At 44.4% G+C, this 25630-nt stretch overlaps 1 protein-coding gene across 5 annotated transcripts in view; it reads right to left on the reverse strand.

Moving 5' to 3' along the window:
* helz (helicase with zinc finger) overlaps positions 1–25630 on the reverse strand; it is a 123464-nt gene that overhangs the window by 76515 nt on the left and 21319 nt on the right. For all 5 annotated transcript variants that reach the window (XM_060046062.1, XM_060046066.1, XM_060046064.1 and 2 more), the window contains 3 exons: positions 25395–25443; positions 15441–15516; positions 14599–14797 (listed from right to left, as the gene is read on the reverse strand). In XM_060046062.1, the coding sequence (XP_059902045.1) occupies positions 14599–14797; positions 15441–15516; positions 25395–25443 (324 nt within the window). The remainder of the gene's footprint in view (positions 1–14598; positions 14798–15440; positions 15517–25394; positions 25444–25630) is intronic.

Here is a 25630-nt window from a genome sequence, read left to right on the forward strand (position 1 = left end):
GGCTCTGTTGCTTTAGAGCACAGTAGTCCATATCAAGTGTAACCATTGAACTGATCCGGTTAAACTGCCACAAGAGTTGTTCATCGAATAATAAATATCTCAATGAGGAAAACACGCCGTGTATTTTGTATTTTCATTGCAATTTGATTATAGCATTTAAATAGTTAATTTGAATAAAAAAATCGTAATGATTAATCGAAAATGTACCGTTAATTCTCCCGACGATCGACTAAGACAATTTAATCGAATGCCCATCCCTAGTTTAGACATGTCCAGATAATCACTCAAACACTCTTCACTGGAAGTCATCCGGGAAACTTTTAAAAACATACAGGTGCATAAATTAGTGGTTAATTAGTGGTATATGAGTTAATATTGTGGAAAAGATAATTAATTTAATTTCAATAATTAATTTTAAAAAGTGAAACCCATATTATATCAATTTGTTACACCCAAAGTGAAATATATCAAGCCTTTATTTATTTTAATCTTGACTAGTTTCCGTTGCTCAACGTCTAGTTGTAACTAGAAATTGCATTTCCTGCAGAAACGAGTGGGAATGCTGACGGCTGAATGAAAAGCACAAAGCGTTGCTGAAAATGAAGAAATGTTAAATGAATAGAACTGAAGAATCTGAAAGTAAAAGCTGAAGAAGTAGTATTAGTAGCTGAAGTAGTAGTAGCTGGAGTATAAGTAGTAGTAGCTGAAGTAGTAGTAGTAGCTGAAGTAGTAGTAGAATATGAAGTAGTAGTAGTATCTGAAGTAGTAGAAGCTGGAGTAGTAGTAGTAGCTGAATTAGTAGTAGCTGAAGTATAAGTAGTAGTAGCTGAAATAGTAGAATATGAAGTAGTAGTAGTATCTGAAGTAGTAGAAGCTGGAGTAGTAGTAGTATCTGAAATAGTTGAAGCTGGAGTAGTAGTAGTAGTAGCTGAACTAGTAGTGGTAGTAGCTGAAGTAGTAGTAGTAGCTTAAGTAGTAGATAATAGCTGAAGTAGGAAGTAGTAGCTGAACTAGTAGGTGGTAGCTGAAGTAGTAGGTAGTAGCTGAAGTAGTAGTAGTAGTAGCTGAAGAAGTAGTAGCTGAAGTAATAGGTAGTTGCTGAAGTAATAGGTAGTTGCTGAAGTAGTAGTAATAGCTAAAGTAGTAGTAATAGCTAAAGTAGTAGTAATAGCTAAAGTAGTAGGTAGTAGCTGAAGTAGTTTAAGTAGTAGCTGTAGTAGTGTGACGACCCCACCACTCCACTAGGGGACTCTGTGTTCTTTGCTGCTTTGCTCTCCCTTTGCAGGTTCCAGGTCGTGGGAGGGTCATCTTCTTGATGAGACACCTGGGCTGGTGTGGTGCTATATAAGGCTCGCCCTTCTGCAGATCTGGGCTGGCTCTTGCTGATGCAGCCATTGCTTTTGTTCTATTTGTTTGACACACATTCACACACATGCTTACACTACTGATTACTGACATTTATATATATGTTTGGTTGTTTATAGTCTTGGTTTGTGAATAAATGTAAGATAATTTCACTCTTTAGTCTGGTCTCCCATCTTTGCCACAGTCAAGAGCCGGGCTGTGACAAGTGGGGGCTCGTCGGTTTTCTGGTTGACCGGGGTTTGGATTCATGTAGTTTGTAAGATCTGCTAGGTTTTACATTAGTGAGCGGTTGTAGCTTGTTAAGTGCAGTGATTGGTGAATGACTTCACATTCTGTTGACGCGGGAGACTTGGACTAGAGGGTAAGCAATCCATTTTGTTTTGGTTAATTTAAGTGGCTGTAACAGGAGGAAATTGTGCTGCAGGTAATGTTTTCTGTGCTTTGTCCTATGTGTGATCATTAGAGTTGCCGTTGTTTTGTCCCTGATGGGTGAAGAGCAACTTCCCTTGGAAGATTGCTGGGGGGTTTTGTAGTGTGGTGTAAATGTGGCTGGAGCAGTAGTCTCGGGAGCACGTCCCAAGCTGCTGGTGGGGTCGGCAGTTACTGCTTGCTCCACCGGGCTTGCGGGTTTCAGTGCGTAAATACCCACCGCAAAAACGCCTGAAGACTAGGGGGGGAGTTAGTTAGTTTTGATTAGGCAGTAAGAGGGACAAGACCACGGTAAAGTTTTGGTTGTGCTGGAGCTGAGGATGGCTAGTGTGGAGGATTTTTTGCGTGCTCCATCAGAGGAGTGGTTGGAGCGCTGCTCACGTGAACAGTTAGTGAAAATTGCTGAGTATTATGAGTTGGATGTTGGGGATAAAAGAATGAAGGAAAACATTAAGGCAATTGTGAAAGCTAATCTGTTTGAAACAGGGGTTCTCAGACCTAAATTGCAGGTTGCTGGTGCCGGGCTGGATGTTTCGGATGCGCTTTTGAGTGAAGTTGGTTTGACGTTTGAGCAGAGGAAGGAGTTGCTTCTGCTGGAAACGGAACGGGAGAGAGCGAAAACGGAACGAGAGAAATTCGTTGTGGAGCGGAAGCGACTTGAGTTGGAAGAGCGTAGGCTGAGTTTGGGTGGATCTGAGACAGGGGTGAGTTTTTCTCCAAGGGTCTCTGGTCTATTTGATGTTGCGGGTAGCTTGCGGTTGGTTCCTCAGTTCTGTGAGCGGGACCCAGACATATTTTTTTCACTCTTCGAGCGTGTGGCCGAGAGTAGGGGGTGGTCCGACTCCGATCGCACGTTACTTTTGCAGTGTGTGTTGACGGGTAAGGCACAGGAAGCGTACTCTGCTCTAACTATAGTTGAGAGTAGAGAATATGCGTACCTGAGGCATATAGGCAGAGGTTCCGGACATGGGAGAAGTCGAGTAGGCAGACACATGTTGAGTTTGCGAGGGAGCAGTGTACTCATTTCAGTCGCTAGTGTTCTGCTGTGAAGGTAGATACTTATGATGCTCTATGTGACCTGATTGTTCTGGAACAATTTAAAAACTCTGTTCCTAGTCATATTGCTGTTTATATCAGTGAGCATAAGGTGAAGACTGCCGCAGAAGCTGCCACCCTAACAGATGAGTATGTGCTCACACACAGGATTGAACGTGAGTATAGCGTTAGGGATAACCGGAGCGATGCCAGGTTGCTCAGTACTGCAAGTAAGTGGGAGGAAACGCATTATCATGGCCTGAGTAAACCAGGGCGTTCTGTGCAGGGTCGAGTGCCATTTGACTTAGGGAATGTGTGCAACTTCTGCAAAGGACAGGGGCATTGGAAGGCTGACTGTCCCAAAGCTGGACGTGGGAAGGAAGGAGTACAGGTTAAGTCGGCTGCGTGTGCTACCTCTGGGCCAAATGTCGGGCTTATTTCTTGTCAGCAGGTGGAGGCTGAAGTGAAGGAGTCGTTCTCGGCTTTTCTGTCTGATGGGTGTGAGTCTTTGGTGGGCAGCGACAGTTCTGTACCTGTAAAAATCCTAAGGGATACTGCTGCTTTTAATTCGTATATTGTGAGTTCGGTGTTGCGGTTTTCTCATCAATCTGATACAGGAGATTATGTCCTCATGAGAGGCATGAGTTTGACAGTGTCACCTGTTCGATTACACAAATTTGTGTTAAACTGTGGTTTGGTCCAGGGTGAGGTTGCTATGGGAGTGAGCCCCGCATTGCCTATTGATGGCGTAGATATCATTCTAGGGAATGATCTGGCAGGCAGTCGTGTGTGGGCTAAGAGTTCTCCACCGCCAATTTTGACTTCTTCCCCCTTGGTTACACGAGAGCTGGATGAAGGTGCTCGAGGGTTTCCTAAGGTGTTTACAGCTTGTGCAGTAACACGGGCCATGCGCCATGCTGAACGGGGCCTTGACCAGATTGAAAAGGGTGACAAGGAGACATTCCCAGTGTCTTTTCCTGATCCTCTTTTGTCTGTTTCCTGCAGTGACCTCATGGCAGAACAGAGAGCAGATTCATCTTTGACATCACTGTATGACAGGGTTGTCACTGTTGCAGATGGAAGGAGCGCTGCTCATGGTTATTTTGTGCAGGATGGATTGTTGGTGAGGAAGTGGATGCCACATGGTGACAATTTTGTTGGTGATCCAGTGTTGCAGGTTGTTATCCCTTCTAAATTTCGCACTGAGGTTCTGAAGGCCGCCCATGATCACTGTGGACATTTGGGAGTGCGTAAAACATATTTATATGTTTTGCGTTACTTCTTCTGGCCTCGTGTGAAGGGCGATGTGGCCAGCTACATTAGAACATGTTCTACATGTCAGCTAACTGGGAAACCAAATCAGGGAATTAAGCCAGCTCCACTGTACCCTATACAGGTAAAAATGAAGCATCTGTATGACCGGAAAGCTGAGCAGCATCAGTTTAGTCCTGGTCATCGCGTGTTAGCTTTGTTGCCTTTGGTGACTTCTCCATTTCAAGCGAAATTCACTGGTCCTTTCAGTGTTGCGGCAGGTTTCAGAGCAGAACTACTTGTTGTCAACACCTAAACGTAGGAAATCGACTCAACTTTGCCATGTCAATCTGCTGAAACCCTATTTTGAGCGTGCGCCACCGGTTTCTGATTCTAGTGGAAGGAGCAGGACCGGTCGGTTAGGTCAGTTTCGGTGGAAAGCTGTTCTCCACAGCATTGGGTAGTGCAGGAGGATGATGGTGTGACCCCACCGGATGAGAGTTTGCTGCGAGGCCGGTTAAAAACTCTGAGACGCTGTGTAACGTAGACGCATAATCCGTCACATAAAAGGCTCTGGAAATGTTGTGGCGGATGCTTTGTCGAGAACACCTCGCACTTAGATTCACTTGTAATGTTACATTTTCCTGGTTTCATGGCTCTTTGCTGTACTCTTAAACTGCTTCTCCAGGCGCCGGGAGTTGCTGGGTCACAGTGGGGTCTGCTTGGTGGCCAGGTATGTTCTACTGAGCGGGTCAGTATCATACAAATGGTTGAACTGGATTATTTGAGGGTGGTTTTGTATGTCCTTGGTAGAATTTCTTGTAAATATTTGGTTAAAAACGAGGGCTATACTTATTACATTTTGTGTAGTTGTGGCTGGTCGGCATTCCTGGTGGGAATCCCGTTTTTAAGGGGGAGGGTGTGACGACCCCACCACTCCACTAGGGGCCTCTGTGTTCTTTGCTGCTTTGCTCTCCCTTTGCAGGTTCCAGGTCGTGGGAGGGTCATCTTCTTGATGAGACACCTGGGCTGGTGTGGTGCTATATAAGGCTCGCCCTTCTGCAGATCTGGGCTGGCTCTTGCTGATGCAGCCATTGCTTTTGTTCTATTTGTTTGACACATTCACACACATGCTTACACTACTGATTACTGACATTTATATATATGTTCGGTTGTTTATAGTCTTGGTTTGTGAATAAATGTAAGATAATTTCACTCTTTAGTCTGGTCTCCCATCTTTGCCACAGTCAAGAGCCGGGCTGTGACAGTAGTAGCTGTAGTAGTATTAGAAGCTGGAGTAGTAGTAGAAGTAGCTGAAGTAGTAGGTAGTAGCTTAGGTAGTAGTAGTAGCTGCTGAAGTAATAGGTAGTATCTGAAGTAGTAGTAGTAGTAATAATAGTAGTTCCATTGGTAGGATTAGTAGTAATGGTAGTATTGGTAGGAGTAGTAATGATAGTCGTAGCATTGGTAAGAGTAGTAGTAGTAGTAGTAGGCAGTAGAAATGTGGAATAGCTTTATCAAGTGTTCAAAATGTTAAAATCGAATTGGAATAAAGTGTGTGTGTGTGTGTGTGTGTGTGTGTGTGTGTGTCTCTCTTTAAGAGAATGGCGGATCTATTGCGTGCGTGTGCCTGAAAGTCCTCACATTCTGACGTCAACGGAAACATATGAGAGCAACTTGGAAACTATGCCGGTTTGAAACTAAAACATTGATTCTGAAGAAAATGTAAATTATATCAAACTTGAAGTTCATGTTAGATGTTAGATATTATTGAAGATACAAGTGTGTAGATTTGTTAAATGGTTGAACGGAGATAAACGGTTAAAAATCGATTGAGTTACATCTTAAACAGTTCAGGACGGCCTCCCATATAGTTTAAAAAGTTGAAAGAGTTGAAAGACACTGAATAAGTATGGCGGAGGAGTTAAAGACCAAAAAACGGGAGGAAGAAGAATAAAAATAAGAAGAAGAATAATAAAGATTTCAATATCTAGAGTGTGAATGCTACAGCATTCAAACTAATTAAACCCATAGTAATAATGTGGAAATCCCAGTCGATAATGCAACTAATTTCTGACCACATAATATAATAATAATTTGCCTATAATGTTACAACGTATAACATTTATGTAATGAAGCAAGCATAATAATTTCCTCCATACGTTATGAAGCAAGCATAATCATTTTACTACCTATAAGCCGTTTCACACATTTTTGCCGCATTTGTATATCAGGAGATTCGACCCTAAGGTTTGAGTCACACTTGATGCTTTATATACGGACATCGATGTGGTTTAGACATCAGTAGAATCAACGGGGGCTTTAGGGGGGTGGGCTTGCAAGGGTCTAAGTTCGCAAGAGGTGGAATAAGTGTGGCCGCTGTCAGTGCATTTTGTTTTGATTTGACCATAGACAAAATGGAGGCAGAACGGGCAGAACTCATCGCGATCATCTTAAATGTTGCTAAAATGATGCATCACATATTCTGTTGCATCCACAAAATCCGAACAATCGATCGATGAAAGATTGGAGCATGAGTTAGAGACAAATAGAAGAAACGACGAAGAAGAAAGGCGTCGCGAACGACTGCGTTACTGGAGAAAGAGACAGAGCGTATTTTTTTTGCTTAATTTCACATATAAGTAACACTTGGACACATGTAGTTGATTTCTGTGTTTAACTGAGAAAACAGGGAGTTGAAGGACGGGACCCTATAATATGTTGTCAGTAATTATTATAAAAAAACATTTTTTATAAACGTGCAGCTGTTAACTCATTTATTGTAATTTATTGTATGATGTGTACTTTTAGGGTTATGATAAGACCTATCTTTTAGCGTTCGACCCAAATGACTTAAAAGCAGTGCCAACATTTAATTTTTCTTAACCATTCAGCGAACAAAAGGCAACAGGCTGAATATCATTTAGGGGCCACTCAATGACATGCAGCACCGTCATCAACACGCCCACTGAAGTGGTGTGAGAAATACAGACTTTCTACTCCTCATTCACATGTAACTTAATTTATATTTCCTACGGAGCAAATACTACCTCAGGGGTAGTATTATTCAGGAGATTTTCAGGGTACAAATGTGAGGATATGCTGTTCACACACACGGCCCATCAGGAGAATAGCAGGAGAATATCAGGACTTACATGTGTGTCTGAAAGCAGCTAGTGTGTGAGCATTTGATTACATTATATAATGAGTAAATTTATGGGTAACAGGTAGGGATGCACCGATACCGATACAAGTATCGGTTATCGGGCCAATACTTCATTAAAATACTCGTAATCGTTTTTTAATTGCCAATACCACGCACCGATACCACTCTGTCAGTAGCCTACATCAAACCATGCGGAGATGAGTTGTCCTACCTAACTTCAATGTCTAGGGGGCGAAAATGAGCCGAAACTCTGAGATTCTGCCAAAGGCTCGTGTCTGTGAAAGTTGGCTGCGACCTGTTAACGGTCACATGTAAAGTCATTTACATGCAAAGCGATTTGGGAATATTTTAAGATAAAGGATGACGACAGGAGTATGGCAGAGTGTAAGATCTGTAATGCTACCGTGTCTAGAGGCGGAAAGGAAAGTACTGCTGCTGGACCAGGCCAGCAGCAGTTTAGACTGTTTCTTTTTGCAAATGAGCAAGCATCATTAGCACTGACCCCAGGTGCTGTGGGTGTTACCGCACAATTGGAGACATACCTTGGGGAGGCCCCAGTGGCCCGCGAGGCCAATCCAATGCAATACTGGGGGGTTAACAAAATGCGGTTCCCTTCTCTGGCCAAAGTGGCACGCAAATACCTCTCAGCACCTTGCAGTAGCGTTGAGAGCGAACAGCTGTTTGTGTGTCACACATTGTGAATGAAGGCAGAAACAGGCTAAACAGCCAAAAATACATAACCTAGTTCAGAGGCAACATTGTGTGTTGATAGTCATTTGACAACATAGTTTGTTGATTTGTTTAGCCTTTCTAAACAGCCATAATGTGCTTATTATTATTAACAAAAGTTCTCACTTTTTATGATTATTTTTGTTGTTCGCTTTATCTGGTTATATTTACGTTTACATTATGTGATGGCATTTTGTCTTTGACTGCTTTTTTGTTAAAAATAGTTCTGTTTAACTTTGTTTTGGAATAGCCTTCTGTTCATTTTGTATATCCTTACTAAAGGCTTGACATATTCTTGAAAGGAGAAAATAAAATCTTGCACTTCTTTCATAGAGACCAAATCTAGAAAATATCGGTATCGGTACTCGGTATCGGCAAGTACACAAATAAAAGTATCGGTATCGTATCGGTTAGTAAAAAAGTGGTATCGGTGTCTCCCTAGTAACAGGGGTAAGTGTTCAATGGAAAGTGTAGTATACCGTTACCTATTACCTGTCCTCCAAATGCCTCGTGGCACATGGGACCTTTACAGAACCTTTCCATTTCTCTCGGTCCGCTGATGCAACTCGCACCTCATCCCTTGAGCCCCAGCCACTATCTCTCCTCTGTTTCTCCACGGTCCTTATCCACGTTGTCCTAGGTCTTGCTCTTCTTCTTTTCCCTTCCGGTGCCCACGTCATTGCCAAATTGCCATGACTTTCTCTATTCTGCCTCAAAATATGGCTGATCATCTTCCATCTTCCGATCTTGACTTCCTCACTAAGTGGCTTCATCTCATCTCTCTTAAGTAGGTCCTCAGTCCTGATATGATCTTGCCATCGGACATGAAGAATTCTGCACAGGCACTTGTTATTGAATACATCGACTAATTTGTCATCACCTTTGTTCATTTTCCATGTCCCGCATCCGTACAGCAAGACAGGTAACACAAAGGTCTTGTACAGACTTAGCTTAGTTCTCCTCGAGATGCTGTTTGAGTTACAAATTCTCTTTAGTCTGACATATGCCCCCCTTGCCTTTGAGAGGCCGTTCTGTAGGTCTTTCATTCCGCCTCCTTCTTTACTAACTTTTGCTCCAAGATATGCGAATTCTTCCACCTCCTTGATTACCTGCCCATCAATGTTTATTCTTGTCTAGGTTTTCGTTTTGATTCTTACGAATTTTCTCTTTCCAAGGTTGATTCCAAGCCCTACCCGCTTGGCTGCCTCGTGCATTCTGGTGGTTTTGTCTTGGATGTGCTGTCTTGTGGAAGATAGTAATGCCACATCATCAGCAAAATCTACGTCATCAAGTTTTGATGTTAGCTTCCATCTAATGCCATTCTGTCCTTGACTGACTGTCCTTCGCATTATCAAGTCCATATCAATCAGGAAAAGGAACCCTGACATATTGCAGCCTTGCTTAACCCCAGTCGTGATGTCAAACCACTCGCCTCTCTCTCCTTGGTCTTCTACAGCACACTGAAAATCTTCATGGAACAATTTCACTATCCTCACGAGCTTCTCTGGAATTCCGTATTTTGCATAATGATCCATAAGCTGTCACGGTGAACCGAATCTAGCTTTTTCCAAGTCTATAAAGTTCACATATAGGTTTGCTTGCCACTCGTTAACCTGTTCTATGATGTTCCTCAGTATAAGGACTTGGTCTATTGTTCCTCTTCCTTGCCTATAGCCTGCCCGCTCCTTCCTCAGTCTCTTGTCAACGCCATTTCTCACTCTGTCAATGACAATTCGTCCTAGTAACTTCCCAACGATGGACAGTATTGTTATGCTTCTTGAGTTCTTACAATCTTTCAGGCTGCCTTTCTTCGGCAGCTTTATGATCAACTCTCTTTCCAAGCTTCTGGGATAGCCTCAAACTTCCACACCTTCGACAGCAACTCGTGTATTTTCCTTGCCGAAAACTCCACATTTGTCTTCAATAATTCCGCTGTGATGTTATCAATTCCAGGTGCTTTCCAGCTCTTTAACTTTTTAACTGCCTCTTTTACCTCACCCAGAGTTGGTTTGTTCACTGCCATCTCCTGAACTTCGTCTTCCAAATCAAATCCTACTTCGTCGGTGATGGTTAGCGGATTCCCTGGCGTTTCCCTGTTCAGCACTACTTTAAAGAGCTCTCTCCATCTATAATGTTTCATCCTTCTTCTTCCTGAGCAGGTTTCCGTACTTATCCATCACTGCTGTACTTTGTCTTGGTTTTTCATTGCATAAAGACTTTTTCCATACAGTGTCTGCGCTGACCTCGTGCAGCTTCTTCAGCTTGACTTGCGATGTTATCTAGCCATTAGGGGTGTGCACGGGTACACTATACACGTGTAACCGGTTAGATAATCAAACCGTTTAGGAAAAATCAGTAAACGAAAACCGTAAAAAATAATAATAATCACCGCGCCATTGTTTCAATGGGAATCGCGACGGCTTTCAACATAAAGTTTACATATTTATAATTCAAAATTCGTCCAAGCCTTATACCACAGATAGTCCAGGGTCTATAGCATATAGCCGCTTTGTTTACAGTTTAATGAACAATAACCTGACAACATCCTAATTAACACCGCAACTACAAATGAACCACACGGAGATATCCATTGGCAACCGGTCAAACAAATTTTCTTTTTGCGATCATTCTGCTCGCACATCCGACGTGTGGATAAACAAATAATCCCCCTATCGAACGAAGTTAAACAGAGTGAGCGCGACAGCGGCCCACTTAAAAAAATAAATAATTCTTCATTAATAAAAAAAACGGCTAACCGTGTACACAAAGGAAAAAGGGGTAGTGTAACCGTTTACAATTTTTGGTAACAGTTAACAACCCTATTAACCATCTCCTCTTGTCTGCCCCAATGGACATTCCTTCTATCCAGTATATCTTGTAGCCTTGAGTAGAACTCATCCTTGTTTCCTTCATCTGCGTCCTCAGTTGGTGCGTAGACATTTATGATCATCAATTTGATGTGCCGATTGAGCTGGTCAATGTGGCCCGAGAAAGGGAAGTCTGGGGCCCCCTGCTTGAGCTGCTCCCCCCGCGACCCGACCCCGGATAAGCGGATGACGATGAGATGAGATGAATTTGATGTGCCTTGAATGGAATCTGGCTTGGATGATCCTGTCGCAAATTGGTGTCCATTCTAAAAGGGCTCAAGCTGCTTCTTTGGACATAAGTATACCTAGGCCAGTTTTACTTTTCCTTGGCCTGCCCAATGCGACTCGCTAATACCCATGATAGCTATTCCTCTCTTATCCATTTCCCTTGCCACCAGATTGAGATTTCCAGCTTGCACATTCCAGTTTCCTATCCTCATGGTGTGTTTCGGGTGCACCAATGACCCCAACAGCCTAGGTGCGTCCTGGCTTTGGCCTGCATCATCGTCCATCTACTATGAGGTACGGTCATGGTATTCCCTTCATCTAATGAATTGGTTCTGCTTCTGGTTTCTGTAACAAATCTGTTTTTCCAGGCGAGGATTATCAGCCCTCAGCCCAACCCCCAACCTGGAGGACCAGGAGATAGTATACTATGCATGCAAATCAATTATTCAATAGCTTTAACTGTTATTCAGGGCTGAAAAGGGTAGTCTTATGGTGGACTCTACAGTCAAAATTCACCATACCGTGTTGACATATTTTCGTTCTGTGTTATAGGGACACTGTCTCTTTAGAGATCACTTGACTTGGGTGTTCATATGCCGGTCGGCGCAATGTTTGAATTTAACGTTTTTTATGTCACAAAATGAAAGACCTGCCGTTGCTTATCGATGTGAGAAATTGTCTCTTCACCTCTTTTATCGCAATTTCTACAGTCTAGAGACAGAATGTCTTGGGAGACCTGGGGGAGTTTGTTGACGGCGACACTGTTAAAGCAGACGGAAGGGAGGGATATCGATACCGCAAGACATTGCGGGATGCGGGATTAATCCTGCTGTTTCTTTTCAAAGAGTGCGCGTGCGGTGTATGTGTTCGTTTGCGCGTGCTGCGTGTGTGTGAGCTGCAGGCTGCTTGGCACATGCGAACTGACCAACTTGAGTAACTTGTCCGGTAGGCCTGCTATTATATAGAAGTGGATCAGTTTCTCAGAAAATCTGAATATTGTGAAAAAGTTCGATATTCTAGACTCGAGTCGCATTCTAATCAAATAATTAACTTAAAAAACGTAAGGTTTCCTGAGCCTTCAAATTATCTCTGTCTGGTTCAGCAGGCTTCACAATCATGGGAAAGACGATGACCTGACAGTTGTCCAGAAGTCATTGACACCCTCCACAAGGAGGCTACGCCTCAAAAGGTCATCACTGAAGCAGCAGGCTGTTCACATAGTACTGTATCCAAGCATATTCATAAAAACTGGAGTGGAAGGAGAAAGTGTGGTAGGAAAAGGTGCAACAGGGATAACCGCAGACCCGACAGGCTTGTCAAGTGAAGGCCATTCAAAAAATGTTGGGAGCTTCACAAGGAGATGACTGGGGCTGGAGTCAGTGCATCAAGAGCCAATGAGAAAAATAACTCCCTGTCGCTCCGTGGTAAGTTAATTTTACATTTCATTCGAAAATCAAGGGCCCAGTCTGGAGGAAAAATGGAGAGGCACAGAATACAAGTTGCTTGAAGTCCAGTGTGAAGTTTCAAGTCAGTGATGATTTGGGGAAACATGTCATCTTCTGGTGTTTGTCCACTGTGTGGTATCGAGTCCAAAGTCAACGCAGCCGTCTACCAGGACGTTTTAGGGCACTTCATGCTTCCTTCTGCTGACGAGCTTTATGGAGATGCCGACTTTAATTAATGAACCTGGGATTACTGTGCTCGATTGGCTAGCAAAGTCGCCTGACCTGAACCCCATATAATTCCTTATTTTTCGGTTATTGAAGATGAGACCAGACCCAAAAATGCAGCAGATCTGAAGGCCGCTATCAAAGCCATCTGGGCTTCCATAACACCTCTGCAGGGCTACAGGCAGCTCTGCATTGATGCAGTTATTCATGCAAAAGGAGCCACAACCAAGTACTGAATGCATATACAAGAATATGCTCTTCAGAAGGCCGACATTTCCCGATCAAAAATCTGGTCTTAATATTCAAATTTCTGATACACTGAAATGTGGGTTTTCATGAGCTGCAAACCATAATCATCAAAGGCTTGAAATATTTCACTTTGGGTGTAATATGAATCTATAAAAAATATCAGTTTCACATTTTTTATTGAGTTATTGAAATGAATTAACTTCACAATATTAAAATTAATTGAGATGCACCTGTAAGTTTCTTTACAGTAGGGTAGGCAGCTGGAAATATCCCCAGCCCTCCTTCAGGCTCCCTCAAAAGCCAAGCCCCCAAAACATGTGCCAACGGCCTAGCCGAGCAGAGGTGGAAGACATATGGTGCGTTTTATTATTCTCTGCGAACCGACACGGATCTCGGATCTGACGCCACGCCCACACTTCAAGCGTTTTATTATTTCGCTCGGTCGTTGTAGGAAATCTTGGACGCCACCCGGAAAGTTGTTGTTGCGGTAGCATTGGCAGAGTACCAGGCGCTCCAAAATAGGTGGGCTATAGGCCATAGGCAGAGATACGGACGCAGTAAGGTATTGCAGTAATACGAGTGATTGAAATTGCCATTTAAACCACCAAAGCAGTCCAAGCACAATGAAAACCGTTCATGCTTCAAGTCACACTGGGCGCAGCCATCTTGAATTCTGTCTTGGAATTTTGCTCGGTCACCACTGAGTTCAACCGAGATGGTGAGTTCGCCGTCCGAGGAAAAGGGGCGTGTTTGTGCGTGTCGCTAGGCAACGTCCTCGGACCTCCGAGACGGATGGATAATAAAACGCAGCATTAGGGCCACTGAGCATGGGCATCGAGACTGGTGGAAGACTGAGGCCCACTGAGCATGGGCAGAGAGGCTGGTGGAAGACTCAGGGCCACTGAGCATGGGCAGAGAGCCTCAGGCCCACTGAACATGGGCAGAGAGCCTGAGGCCCACTGAACATGGGCAGAGAGCCTGAGGCCCACTGAGCATGGACAGAGCCTCAGGCCCACTGAGCAAGTGCAGAGACCTGCCGCCTTGTACGGGCTCAGATGTCCCTTTTCACAGAGGACTCAGGATGAACACTGTTAATGCATGGCTATCAGCCCTGATTACATACCATTAAAATACAATGTAGCATTGCATTACCATGTGATGATACAGTTGATCTGTGGTGACAGAAGCTCTTGTATGTTGTACGTGCTGTGCAGTCTTGTCTGTGTCTATGTTTGGGCCAAATATGAATTTCCACAACCGTGGACAATAGTCTACCAGAGGTTATTAGTCTACCAGCCGTGATTAGTCTACCAGAGGTGATTGGTCTACCAGAGGTGATTGGTCTACCAGAGGTGATTAGTCTTCCAGCCGTGATTAGTCCACCAGCCGTGATTAATCCACCAGCCGTGATTAATCTACCAGCCGTGATTAATCTACCAGCTGTACCAGCTGTACGGGTGTACGGGTGTACAGCCAGGTCAAAGTAGAAGGTTTAGAGGTTAGAGGACTGCTGGTTCACTCAGTGCGTGTCGTAAGTGACACGCACTGAAGCGTGTCACTTACATGACACACACAAGCCTTGACCCGCACCCCCCAGCCCCCCACGCACCACTTTCTCGGGGGAGAGGGAGTTCATCCACTTCTCGATGAGCGTCTCCATGTAGTTCTCTGTGAAGTGCTTGCTCTCCTGCTGCTGCTTTAGGCGGATGAGGCGTGAGGCATAGCGCTTCTGCCACTCCATCAGCTCCTCGTGGGAGTGGGCCGAGGTACACTGGGCCCCGTAGCGGCAGAGGCCCTGCTCCAGGTACCTGCGGAGGGGAAAACCGTGAGAGGGTGCCGTGCGGCGGACTATGGTCCACTCCCCGGGGCACAAAGGCAAGTTCAATCCCCAGTAGTTTGGTTACGTAACAGCCTTAAAAATTACCACACTAACCACACTGTCCCTCAACACAGCCTGGATAACAATCAGATCCTCAGGCCGAGATAAAGGGAGATAAGGGGGGGAAATCGTAATCACGATTATTTAGGTCAATATGGAAATCCCGATTATTCAAACGATTATTTTTGAGTTTGAAAACGTGCATTTATTCAGCATGTCTCTTATTTTTTTTGTAAATGAGACCTTTGAAATTTCACCTTAAAGAAAATACACAAAACGGTCAAAAAGCAAATGTTCCAATCTAAAATGATATACAGATATGTAACCAGCTGTTCAGCCCTTTCTATAAAACATTAACAGTAAAAATAAATAATAATAATAATAATAATAAAAAAGAAACTCGAATATGTTAATTTTGTGATAGTTTGACCTTAAAATCCAAATCGCAATCAAAATTTGATTAATCGCCCAGCCCTAGTACCCAGTCCCCTATCCTAGAGGAAGTGTGCTGTGGCCGATCATAAAGACATCACCCTAGTCTTGAGCTGTTGGAATAACACATGTTTAAATACCTTTTGCAGAGGGTGTACTCCTCGCTGCTAGTGACTCCTCTGGGAGGCGGTCTGAACTGCCAGCCATCTTCGATTCCTGCAACACAAACCGGCCAACGATCAGCCCAACTCTGGCCCCCCCAAGTCTGAATGAGCCACCTTCTTAAAAAAGTGTGGTGTGTTCATTTGGTCATGTTATTCAGTCAGTAGTGGATGTAGGGATGGGCCGATAGTCGATTCTATCGACTATCGACGATAGATGGATTCCATCGTCGATCGTCTCAAATTGCCGATAAAAAGGCGATAATTATATTTTAATATTTTTTTTTTTTTAAAAGCGCTGTGGTAGCTATTTTTTCAACTTAAAAAGCCCCGCAAATTGTAATTGAAATTAACTGGCACCGGTGGAAAACATACCATGTAGCGCTGACCTGCCGTATTCACTCACTGCTGCGAGAGGAGAGGGGAGGGGCTCGAAACCTACCGGTCTGCTCGCACGGCGAAATTACATCACACCCCGCTGCACCATTTCCGGGTCACAGCTGTGGTACATGAGCTGTGTTCGAAATCGTTCCCTATTCAATCACTCACTATTCCCTATAGTGTTCATGATATAGTGCACTACATAGGGAACAAACAAACGAGAATTCGGACACTACGCTGAACATTTCTAAATGTCATTTGTGTCAGTAAATGCGCCGGGTATTTGTGTGATGCAGACAGATGCGCCCAGATCATGTAAACAAACCAATTTTTTTTTCAAAGTGATAAATTGTTATAAATAATGAATATTATAAAATTATTATAAAGTTACCCCCCCGATAGTATCGACTATCGGCGATCGCTAGGGGGCGCTATCGGACGATGGAAGCTTGTAGACAATTGCTCAACCCTAGTGTGATGCGAGGTGTGATCGGATCCATAATGTGGTTGTTTAATGTCATTAAGTCAGTAGTGTGATTGGGTCAATGTCAAAGGGTAGTATGTCGAGGTTCTTAAGGTACGGCCACACTGAACGCGTTACGCTTGTTAGAGCCGTTGAAAATCTGCATTTTTGCATAGGGAACTATTGGTTAAGGCACGTAGATGTGTCACACGCGCTAAAGCAGCGTGTTAGGCGCGTTTTACGCACCTAAATAACGCACCAACACGCCCAACACACTAACCCGCAGAGTTACATTTTTTTTAGCTTTTGACGCGCCTACGCGTGACGCTTAGCCGCGATAGCCAATTACCGTTGAGCTTGACCCGATGTCACTGGCAGAGAGACGGAGGACGCACAGAAGCAGAAAGAACATGGATGACCAAGTCATCGTTTCAGTGTGTGCTGAAACGATGAGGAGGTGGTGAAAATCACCCAGCTGTGACCGCCTACGGAGGATGTCATGCACTAGAGTTTATATTCTCTGCCAGAGCCCGACCTGACCCGGCCGGGCCTGCGGGCCGGGTCGGGCCGATATTTCCCACCACTATCCTCGGGCACCACCATCCTTCCCCACCACTATCATCCATTGAGATAGGAAGCTCTTGATGGTTTTGGAGGGGCAGATGCGATGGTAGCCCAAACAGGTACGGTTGTATGGATGGATTCTGTAGGAGCCCGGGAGAGGGCATCCGGTACAGTGTTGTACTTTCCCTTTCTGTATTCAACAGTGAAGGAGAATTCTTGAATAGAGTGCTCACCTGATGAGTCGTGTGCTGGGTTTGGTGGTTTTGAACACCCATAGTAGAGGCATGACCTGTAACCACTGTGAATAGTCTACCTTCCAGGCAAGTTCTCCACTTCTCCACACCAATGCCAAACATTCTAGCTCAGTGGCAGCATAGTTTTTCTCTGCAGGGTTTAGACTGCGGCTGGCAAAGGCGAGGACTTCCCCGGTTCCGTAGTGGGATTTCAGGACAAGCACAGCCCCAAGTCCAATCTCACTGGCGTCGGTGTATACCACAAAGGGAGCATTGAAGTTTGGATGGCCCAGGACAGGTCGTTTAACCAGGTGCTTTTATCAGGGTAATAAAGGATGTTTGGCATGCACGTGACCAGCGGAATTTTGCTCCTTTTTTCTTTAAGGCATTGAGTGGTTCAACAATCTGGGAGAACTTGGGGACGAATCTGTGATACCACCCAGCCATGCCCAGGAACCTTTTTAGGGCTTTCAAGTTGGTGGGTGCAGGGTAGTTCTTCACAGCCTCAATCTTATCTGGGTCAACATGGACTCCTGTAGCAGAGACAGGATGGCCCAGGAATTTCAATTCCATTTACTTTTCTTCATGTTCACAGAGAGGCCTGCGTTTCGGAGTTTGTCCAGGACAGCTTGGACATCATAAGAATGCTGTTCCCAGGATAAAGAGAAGATGATAATGTCATCCAAGTAGACAAAACAGATGATTCCCTTCAGCTCTCCGAATTCTCTCTCCATGAGCCTCTGGAAGGTGGCAGGGGCATCCTTAAGTCCAAATGGCATGACTTTGAATTGGAACAGTCCATGAGGGCACATAAAGGCTGTGATTTCCCTCACCTCTGGATTCATCTCCACTTGCCAGTAGCCATTATTTAGGTCTAGTGAAGAGAAAACAGCACCTGAGAGACTACCCAATATCTCTTGGATTGTGGGAATGGGATAAGCATCAGTGACTGTGTTATCATTCACTTTTCGTTAATCAACACAAAACCTTGGTTTCCCTTTTGGGAATCAGGACCACAGGTGAGGCCCATGCAGAACAAGAAGGTTCAATTATGTCATGTTTTAGCATGTCCTCGATGATTTCTTTCATCAACTTTTGTTTAGGAGGGGAGACTTGATAGGTTTTCTGTCAAGGGTCGGTGAGAAAAATTTGATGCTTCAATATCTCATTACGTCCTACTTTGGTTGTACACACATCAACATTGTTAAGTAACAGGTTGTGTAACTGAGGTTTTACTTGCTCCTCCAGGTTAGACTCCTGAACTGCCCTCAGCATCAAGTCTGAGTCCTCCAAAGGGGACTGTGTAGGGAACAGTGCAGTGGCCGATGGAGCTTCCACAGAAACGAAGGCAATAAAGTTGCTAGTCACCCCCTCCCCAGAAAGAGAGGACTCTGCACAAAAGTAGAATTTCTTTTCCACATTATTAGCAGAGTTTATGTGGAACCTGTACACCAGTTTTTAAAGTTAGTCAGTCAGAGTCGGGAGATGCCGCTTCCCGTGGAGCAAGGTTCGACTGGGAAATAAACACATCCACAGGCAATCGCAGACGTGCCGACGAAACTCCAGTGACGAGAATTTGTATCATAAGACGGCTATATCATGGACTTCAAAAAAACGCTTAATACCGCTGTCCCACTTCTCCTCCACATACTCTCCTTCGCCTTTTCCTCCTTCACCATTTGACTTGCAGTCATTCTAATGTCCATCCACGGATAAAACATGCGCGGGGATCGGTGGGCAGTTTATTTCCATTGGAGTAGGAGATGAAAGTGGGTGGATGATGGAAGAATCCATGAATGGAGGTGTTTTAATTCGAAAGGGGTGTAGCAATGTGATTCTGACAACGCAGCCACTACAAAGACTAAGGCTATATTCAGCCAACGCAAAGCACTTGTGCCCTCAAGGCTTTAGTAATCAGGGTTTGTCCCATACCTCACACAACTGAGGGTATAAGACAGCACAGTAAAGCTTCTGTATCTCTAGCGTCTCCTAATGGTATGGTACATACCAATACATGAAGCACAGACGGGGGTGTTTACCTATCATCCTACAAATATGAATAAAACAGAGTTAAAAAGGTGCCTACAATAAATTCACTACATCAGGCCTTACAGTTATCAATCATCAGGGTATCTGCAGGTTTCAGCAAGTCAAATTTAAGACTTTTTAAGACCTTTTTAATACCACCTTGAATGAAATTTAAGACCTTAAACCCGCGATGGCGGGGGGGATCCCGCTGTATTACAACCCAAGCATAGCATGTGTGTCACTCAATGAGACTCATTCAATTTTACTTTCTGTCTGTTTATTGAACATAAAGTGATACTCCAGGGCTCCGGACTAACTTTTTCCTTGGGTGCACTGGTGCGCCTAAATAAATGCCTTCAGTAAGACCTGGGGGGTATACCACGAACTTCGTTGAACATACCCAGGCTTTCTTGGGAAAACCTGGCTCGACAGAGCCGCAACTCGCAATCACAGTTAAATGGTACCACGACGCTCACTTTAGATTCAATTAGTTGAACCAGGTTTTCCGCTTTAGGTTCAATGCGCGTTCACATAAAAGGGGCGTTTCTCGCGTCATTTGAATCACCCTTATGCAAAATAAATCGCGCAAGAGCGTTGTATTTCATCCAAGGCGAGCAATGTATTATTATGAACTCCTACGAGGAATTCAAAGTTCAAATCACAGCCAAGGGGAACACGGTTGCCCATAATATGGCTAGGGTGGCGTGCTGGCAAAAATAGCCAACCGTGTTAATTCGTAAGTGAAAAGATTCTGCATATTGTCTACAAAATATTATGTATCATCATCCCTTTTACCCCCATATATGTGGGGCCCCATGAATTGCGAGCCCAAGTACCGGGAATACACTCGATCTCCGACCCAATATCGGACGTGCACGTCAAGTTGCTTGCTTTTAGTGGCGTGGTTCAACGTCTCAAATATCAAAACAAAATCAGCCTTGTTGACGCTGCAGATTCGCTCGTTTCGGATGAAAGGCGCTGGTCCGAAGCGAGTTATATACGCCGTATTGTCCCTTCCAGCATTAAAGGTGCTCGCGATTTGAGAGTCAGAGAACATCAAACCGAAGAGATCTCCTATCCCCTCATTCGAGTTGTATGACTGGTGCTTGACCACTGTGTTTAGAATCCACAACACCTCCGCTTTCAGTGTTGGTGTCGCACCAAATGCTACCCTCAGGTCAGTGCTAGCAGCGCGGACCGTCTGCGGCGGTGGCACCGGGGCAGAGATGCAAAACGTAGAAATGGCTGGGGTCTGTGTGTGGCTCCTGGCAGAGGTTTTATGTTTTTGGCTCTGCATATGGCTGACGACAGCCTTAATCCCCATGGTGCCGAGCTTGAATGTAGGCTACTTTTGCATGGAATGCATCTGGCCTGTTCTGGGTTGGCAACGGACGCTAGCCAACCTCGGAAACGGACGTCTTCCAGCCAACTGACGTTGAACTTGCATTTACCCATTGTTGCAGACTAGCTAGCAAGCGCGCAGACATCAGTTTATATATGCAGCTAGCAAGAAAGTAGCCCCTCGTACATCTCCTTCCCGAAAAAAGTCCCGCGAGAAAAATAAAAATTGAATTACCCTGCCCCGACAAATTTAAGACCTCCGAGTTATAAATTTAAGACCAGCATATGACATTTTAGACAAATTTAAGACTTTTTAAGGCCTTAAATTTAGAAAAATGAATTTAAGACTTTTTAAGACTTTTAAGGCCTCCGCGGACACCCTGATCATACATGGACACATGGCACTAAATACAAAGTTCATGTTCAGAGAAAGATAATTGATTTAGCAGACGCAACTGCGTCATTCGCGCATACCCCGGCACCATATAGCTGTCCCCGGACGGGAGTCACTTCCTAGAAGCAGCATGAAAATAGCAGCTGTGAGTTGTATTTTTAAGACTGAATAAGCGAACACGCTACACAATCACATATTCCTTAAATCAAGACATTGATTAATTGACAGCATGCAAGAAAAAGGCTTGGTGCGGCCCCAATAAGGACGCGTGAGGACGCACCAATAGCCGCGGCATCTCAGTCCAAAAAATAAATCTTGTTTTATTGCTGCCTTGTACAGTAACGTCTCGTTCCAAACCAAAACCTTGATTCAGCGAGATTGTTCAGAAAACGGGCATTGGTTTAATTAATTCTAAATAGAACGGGCATTGACATTGGCGCCTGGTAACCAATCGCATGCCACAATACATCTCTGATCATCTTTTTCACTTGCTTCAGCTTTATGGTGAGTTCCTGAATCCTCGGACGCCAGCCTTCCGAGCTGCACCTTTGACTTAATTTCCGGTCTCGGAGCATTTATAGCGTTCCTGTTCGTCTTTGTGATTGTGTCATGAAATTGGATAGTCGCTATAGCGTCGGAACGCTATAAGTGCTTCAAGCCAGGAAATTACGAGCAACTCGCGCAGGTTGTGTACGGTGCATCTCGAACAGTCCATTAGTGTGGTTGTGTCATGTTATTCAGTCGTCCTTAGTGTCGTTGTGTCATGTTATTCAGTCGTTATTGTTGTTGTGTCATGTTTTTCAGTCATCCTTGGTGTGGTTGTGTCATGTTATTCAGTCATCCTTGGTGTGGTTGTGTAATGTTATTCAATCATCCTTAGTGTCAGGGCTCTAGACTAACTTTATGCGTTGGTTGCACTGGTGCGCCCAATATTTTTTTAGGTGCACCAGCACAAATTTTTTCATTGCGTCGCCTTTAAGGCGAGACACGGCAGGCAAAATCATCGATTTTTCAGTCACTGGTCAATTTTGATATTTTGGGCTATTTTGCACCATTAACATGTAATGTTTCGCACAAAAGAAAAAAAAAAGTCAAAACGAAACATTTAGGTGTTTGTTTTATTATAGTTTGTCAACTTGCGCCTCAGAATTTTACAGAAGATTCACCAAACGTTTGCTTTATTACGCACCGTTTCAAATGACAGCCGGTCTCTATCATATGTGTTCCGTGGTATCATTGGAAAGCACTCGATCTGCTGCACAACGTAAAACTGATATCTGATTGGCTGGACTCGATTTCCGACCGGACGATTGGTTCGAATGTATCACGTGGTATGCTCTCAAGCTTGGTTGGCTTTTGCCATAAGAATCTTTAAATGCCGTTTTCTCAAAATGAGTGTTTTTCCATTTTTAGGTGCACATTTCTCAGCCTATGTAGAACCTAGGTACACCACACTTCCCAGTTTCACACATAGCATTGTTATGAAGACATCTACCCATGGATTTATTTATAAATTGTTCCTGGCCAGATTTATGGGTCATTTTACCTGGAAATCATGGTGAAAATAGGGTTTTTAAGGCCATGGATAGTATATTTTGATTTCCCAGGTCATAAAAGCAGATATCCTAAAATCCATGTGAGGATTTTTTGTCATTTGATATATAAACAAAATAAAAAAAGAATTTTGGTCCTGGCTTTATCACAGTTTAAGATTCATGCACCGGAAATATATGCAAAAATGTGCATATTTAATGAGATTCAGCCTAATTAGCATAATTAAATATGCAAAATTCAAAAACTTGTAATACATTTTTTTCTTATAATGATGTATGTAATCAACTGGTAAAGTTTCATGGTGATCCCTTGTATTTAAAAATGTTACCCTATTCACCTGCCATGTCTGGCCTTAACGCTACTTTTTTATCGCTCTCCATAACTTTAATCTACGGTGGCGCTGAGCATTCACCAAATAAAAAAAAGTTTCACAGCTAATGTAGCCGTTAGCACACTCAGGATCTCGTAATTACGAGATAATATCTCGTAATTACGAGATAAGGATCTCGTAATTACGAGAAAAGATCTCGTAATTACGAGATACGGATCTCGTAATTACGAGATACGGATCTCGTAATTATGAGATAAGGATCTCGTAATTACGAGATAAGATATCATATTTACGACATAAGGAACTCGTTTACGAGAAAAGGATCACGCCTCATTCATAAATAACGTTGCTGGCGAGCAGCAGGCCGGCAAAGATGACGCTATCCGACGCTATCGTATTTAATCTCCTGCTCGGGTTGAGGCAATGGGAAATATTGATGTTCCTTAAAAGTGAGGAGGGCATTAATATAAGTATGTCAACATTGCGCAGACATCTGAAGTCATTGGCCGGCAAAGATGACGCTATCCGACGCTATCGTACATTATTTCCTGCTCGGGTTGAGGCATTGGTAAATATGGATGTTCCTTAAAAGTGAGGAGGGCATTAATATAAGTATGTCAACATTGCGCAGACATCTGAAGTCATTGGGACTGTTCAGGAGAAAAGCCCAGTCGGACCTGCTACAAGTGGCTCTCTTCCTGCAGGAGCAGTTGAACCAGTACGGGATGCTTGTTCCATCATTTGATGTGCCAAAGCCCCTCGAATATTGACGCGTTAATTGTTCAGTGGAACCCAGAAGTGGAAATGTTGTTGTCATGGTGGTTTAAAGGGCATGTGGCTGGCCCCTCACATTGCGGCTCTTAAAAGTTGAATACAGCAGTGCATTATGTGTTTAACTTTATACTATGCATTATTGTTCAGAAAACGTCTTACCTCAAGCTCTTTTCCAATTAATGAGCTAAATTGTTTTTATACAAATCAATAAAATATTGTTTTTGTGGGGAAATATAATTTTTGTCCCACTGCCCACATTAGATTTTGTTTTAATATTGGCTGTGACAGTATGTCACATAATTAATGTATTCAAATTTAAAATACTATGTAAAATGCATAGTCAGTTGTTAAATTATTTAAAAAAAAAACTTCACAGTAGGCTTAGTTTTTTATTATGTATACTTATTTTTTCACCCGGGCAGCGTCAGCAACAGTGCACCAGTGCGATCTATAAAAAATATTAGTCGCACCCTTAAATATTTTGGTCTCACTCTTGAGTGTGGTTTTGTAATGTTATTCAGTAGTCCTTAGTGTGGTTGTGTAATGTTATTCAGTCGTCCTTAGTGTGGTTGTCTCATCTCATTTCTCATCTCATTTTCGACCGCTTATCCGGGGTCGGGTCGCGGGGGGAGCAGCTCAAGCAGGGGGCCCCAGACTTCCCTTTCCCGGGCCACATTGACCAGCTCTGACGGGGGGATCCCGAGGCGTTCCCAGGCCAGTGTTGAGATATAATCTCTCCACCTAGTCCTGGGTCTTCCCCGAGGTCTCCTCCCCACTGGACGTGCCTGAAACACCTCCCAAGGAAGGCGCCCAGTGGGCATCCTTACCAGATGCCCGAACCACCTCAGCTGACTCCTTTCTAAGTAAAGGAGCAGCGGCTCTAATCCGAGTTCCTCACGGATGGCTGAGCTTCTCACCCTATCCCTAAGGGAGACGCCAGCCACCCTTCTGAGAAAACTCATCTCGGCCGCTTGTACCCGCGATCTCGTCCTTTCGGTCATCACCCAGCCCTCATGACCATAGGTGAGGATAGGAACGAAGATCGACCGGTAGATCGAGAGCTTTGCCTTGCGGCTCAGCTCTCTTTTCGTTACAACGGTGCGGTAAAGCGAACGCAATACCGCCCCCGCTGCTCCGATTCTCCGGCCAATCTCACGCTCCATAGTACCCTCACTCGCGAACAAGACCCCGAGGTACTTGAACTCCTTCACTTGGGCTAAGGACTCATTTCCTACCCGGAGTAAGCAATCCACCGGTTTCCTGCTAAGAGTCATGGCCTCAGATTTAGCGGTGCTGATCCTCATCCCAGCCGATTCACACTCGGCCGCCAGCCGATCCAGTGAGTGCTGAAGGTCACAGGCCGATGATCCAATGAGGACCACATCATCTGCAAAAAGCAGTGACGAGATCCTCAGACCACCGAACTGCAACCCCTCCCCACCACGACTACGCCTCGATATCCTGTCCATGTATATCACAAACAGGATTGGTGACAAGGCGCAGCCCTGGCGGAGACCAGCACCCACTGAGAACGAAACTGACTGGCTGCCGAGAACACGAACACAGCTCACGCTTTGGGAGTACAAAGATTGGATGGCCCTGAGGATAGACCCCCTTACCCCATACTCCCGCAGCACCTCCCACAGTTTCTCCCGGGGGACCCGGTCATACGCCTTCTCCAGATCCACAAAACACATGTAGACCGGATGGGCATACTCCCAGGCCCCCTCCAGGATCCTTGCGAGAGTGAAGAGCTGGTCCGTAGTTCCACGTCCGGGGCGAAAACCGCATTGTTCCTCTTCAATCTGAGGTTCGACGATAGTGTGGTTGTGTAATGTTATAATTGTAGATTATGATCTTTTAGTTTTACCTTCATCCTGGTCTTCTGAATATTCTGGTGCCATCTCGCCATTTACAGTCTGGGGAAAGGAGGAGAGAGTATGGGGCAGAGAGGTTAACACACCAGGAACAGGACAAGTCATACTAGGACTAGTCACATCAGGACCAGCCACACTAGTACCAGTCACACCAGGACCAGTCGCACCACGACCAGTCACACCAGGGCCAGTCACACTAGGATTAAAGTATAAATCCGGCGGATATTGA

This window comes from Gadus macrocephalus, chromosome 3, assembly GCF_031168955.1.
Source record: "Gadus macrocephalus chromosome 3, ASM3116895v1".
Taxonomy (NCBI): domain Eukaryota; kingdom Metazoa; phylum Chordata; class Actinopteri; order Gadiformes; family Gadidae; genus Gadus; species Gadus macrocephalus.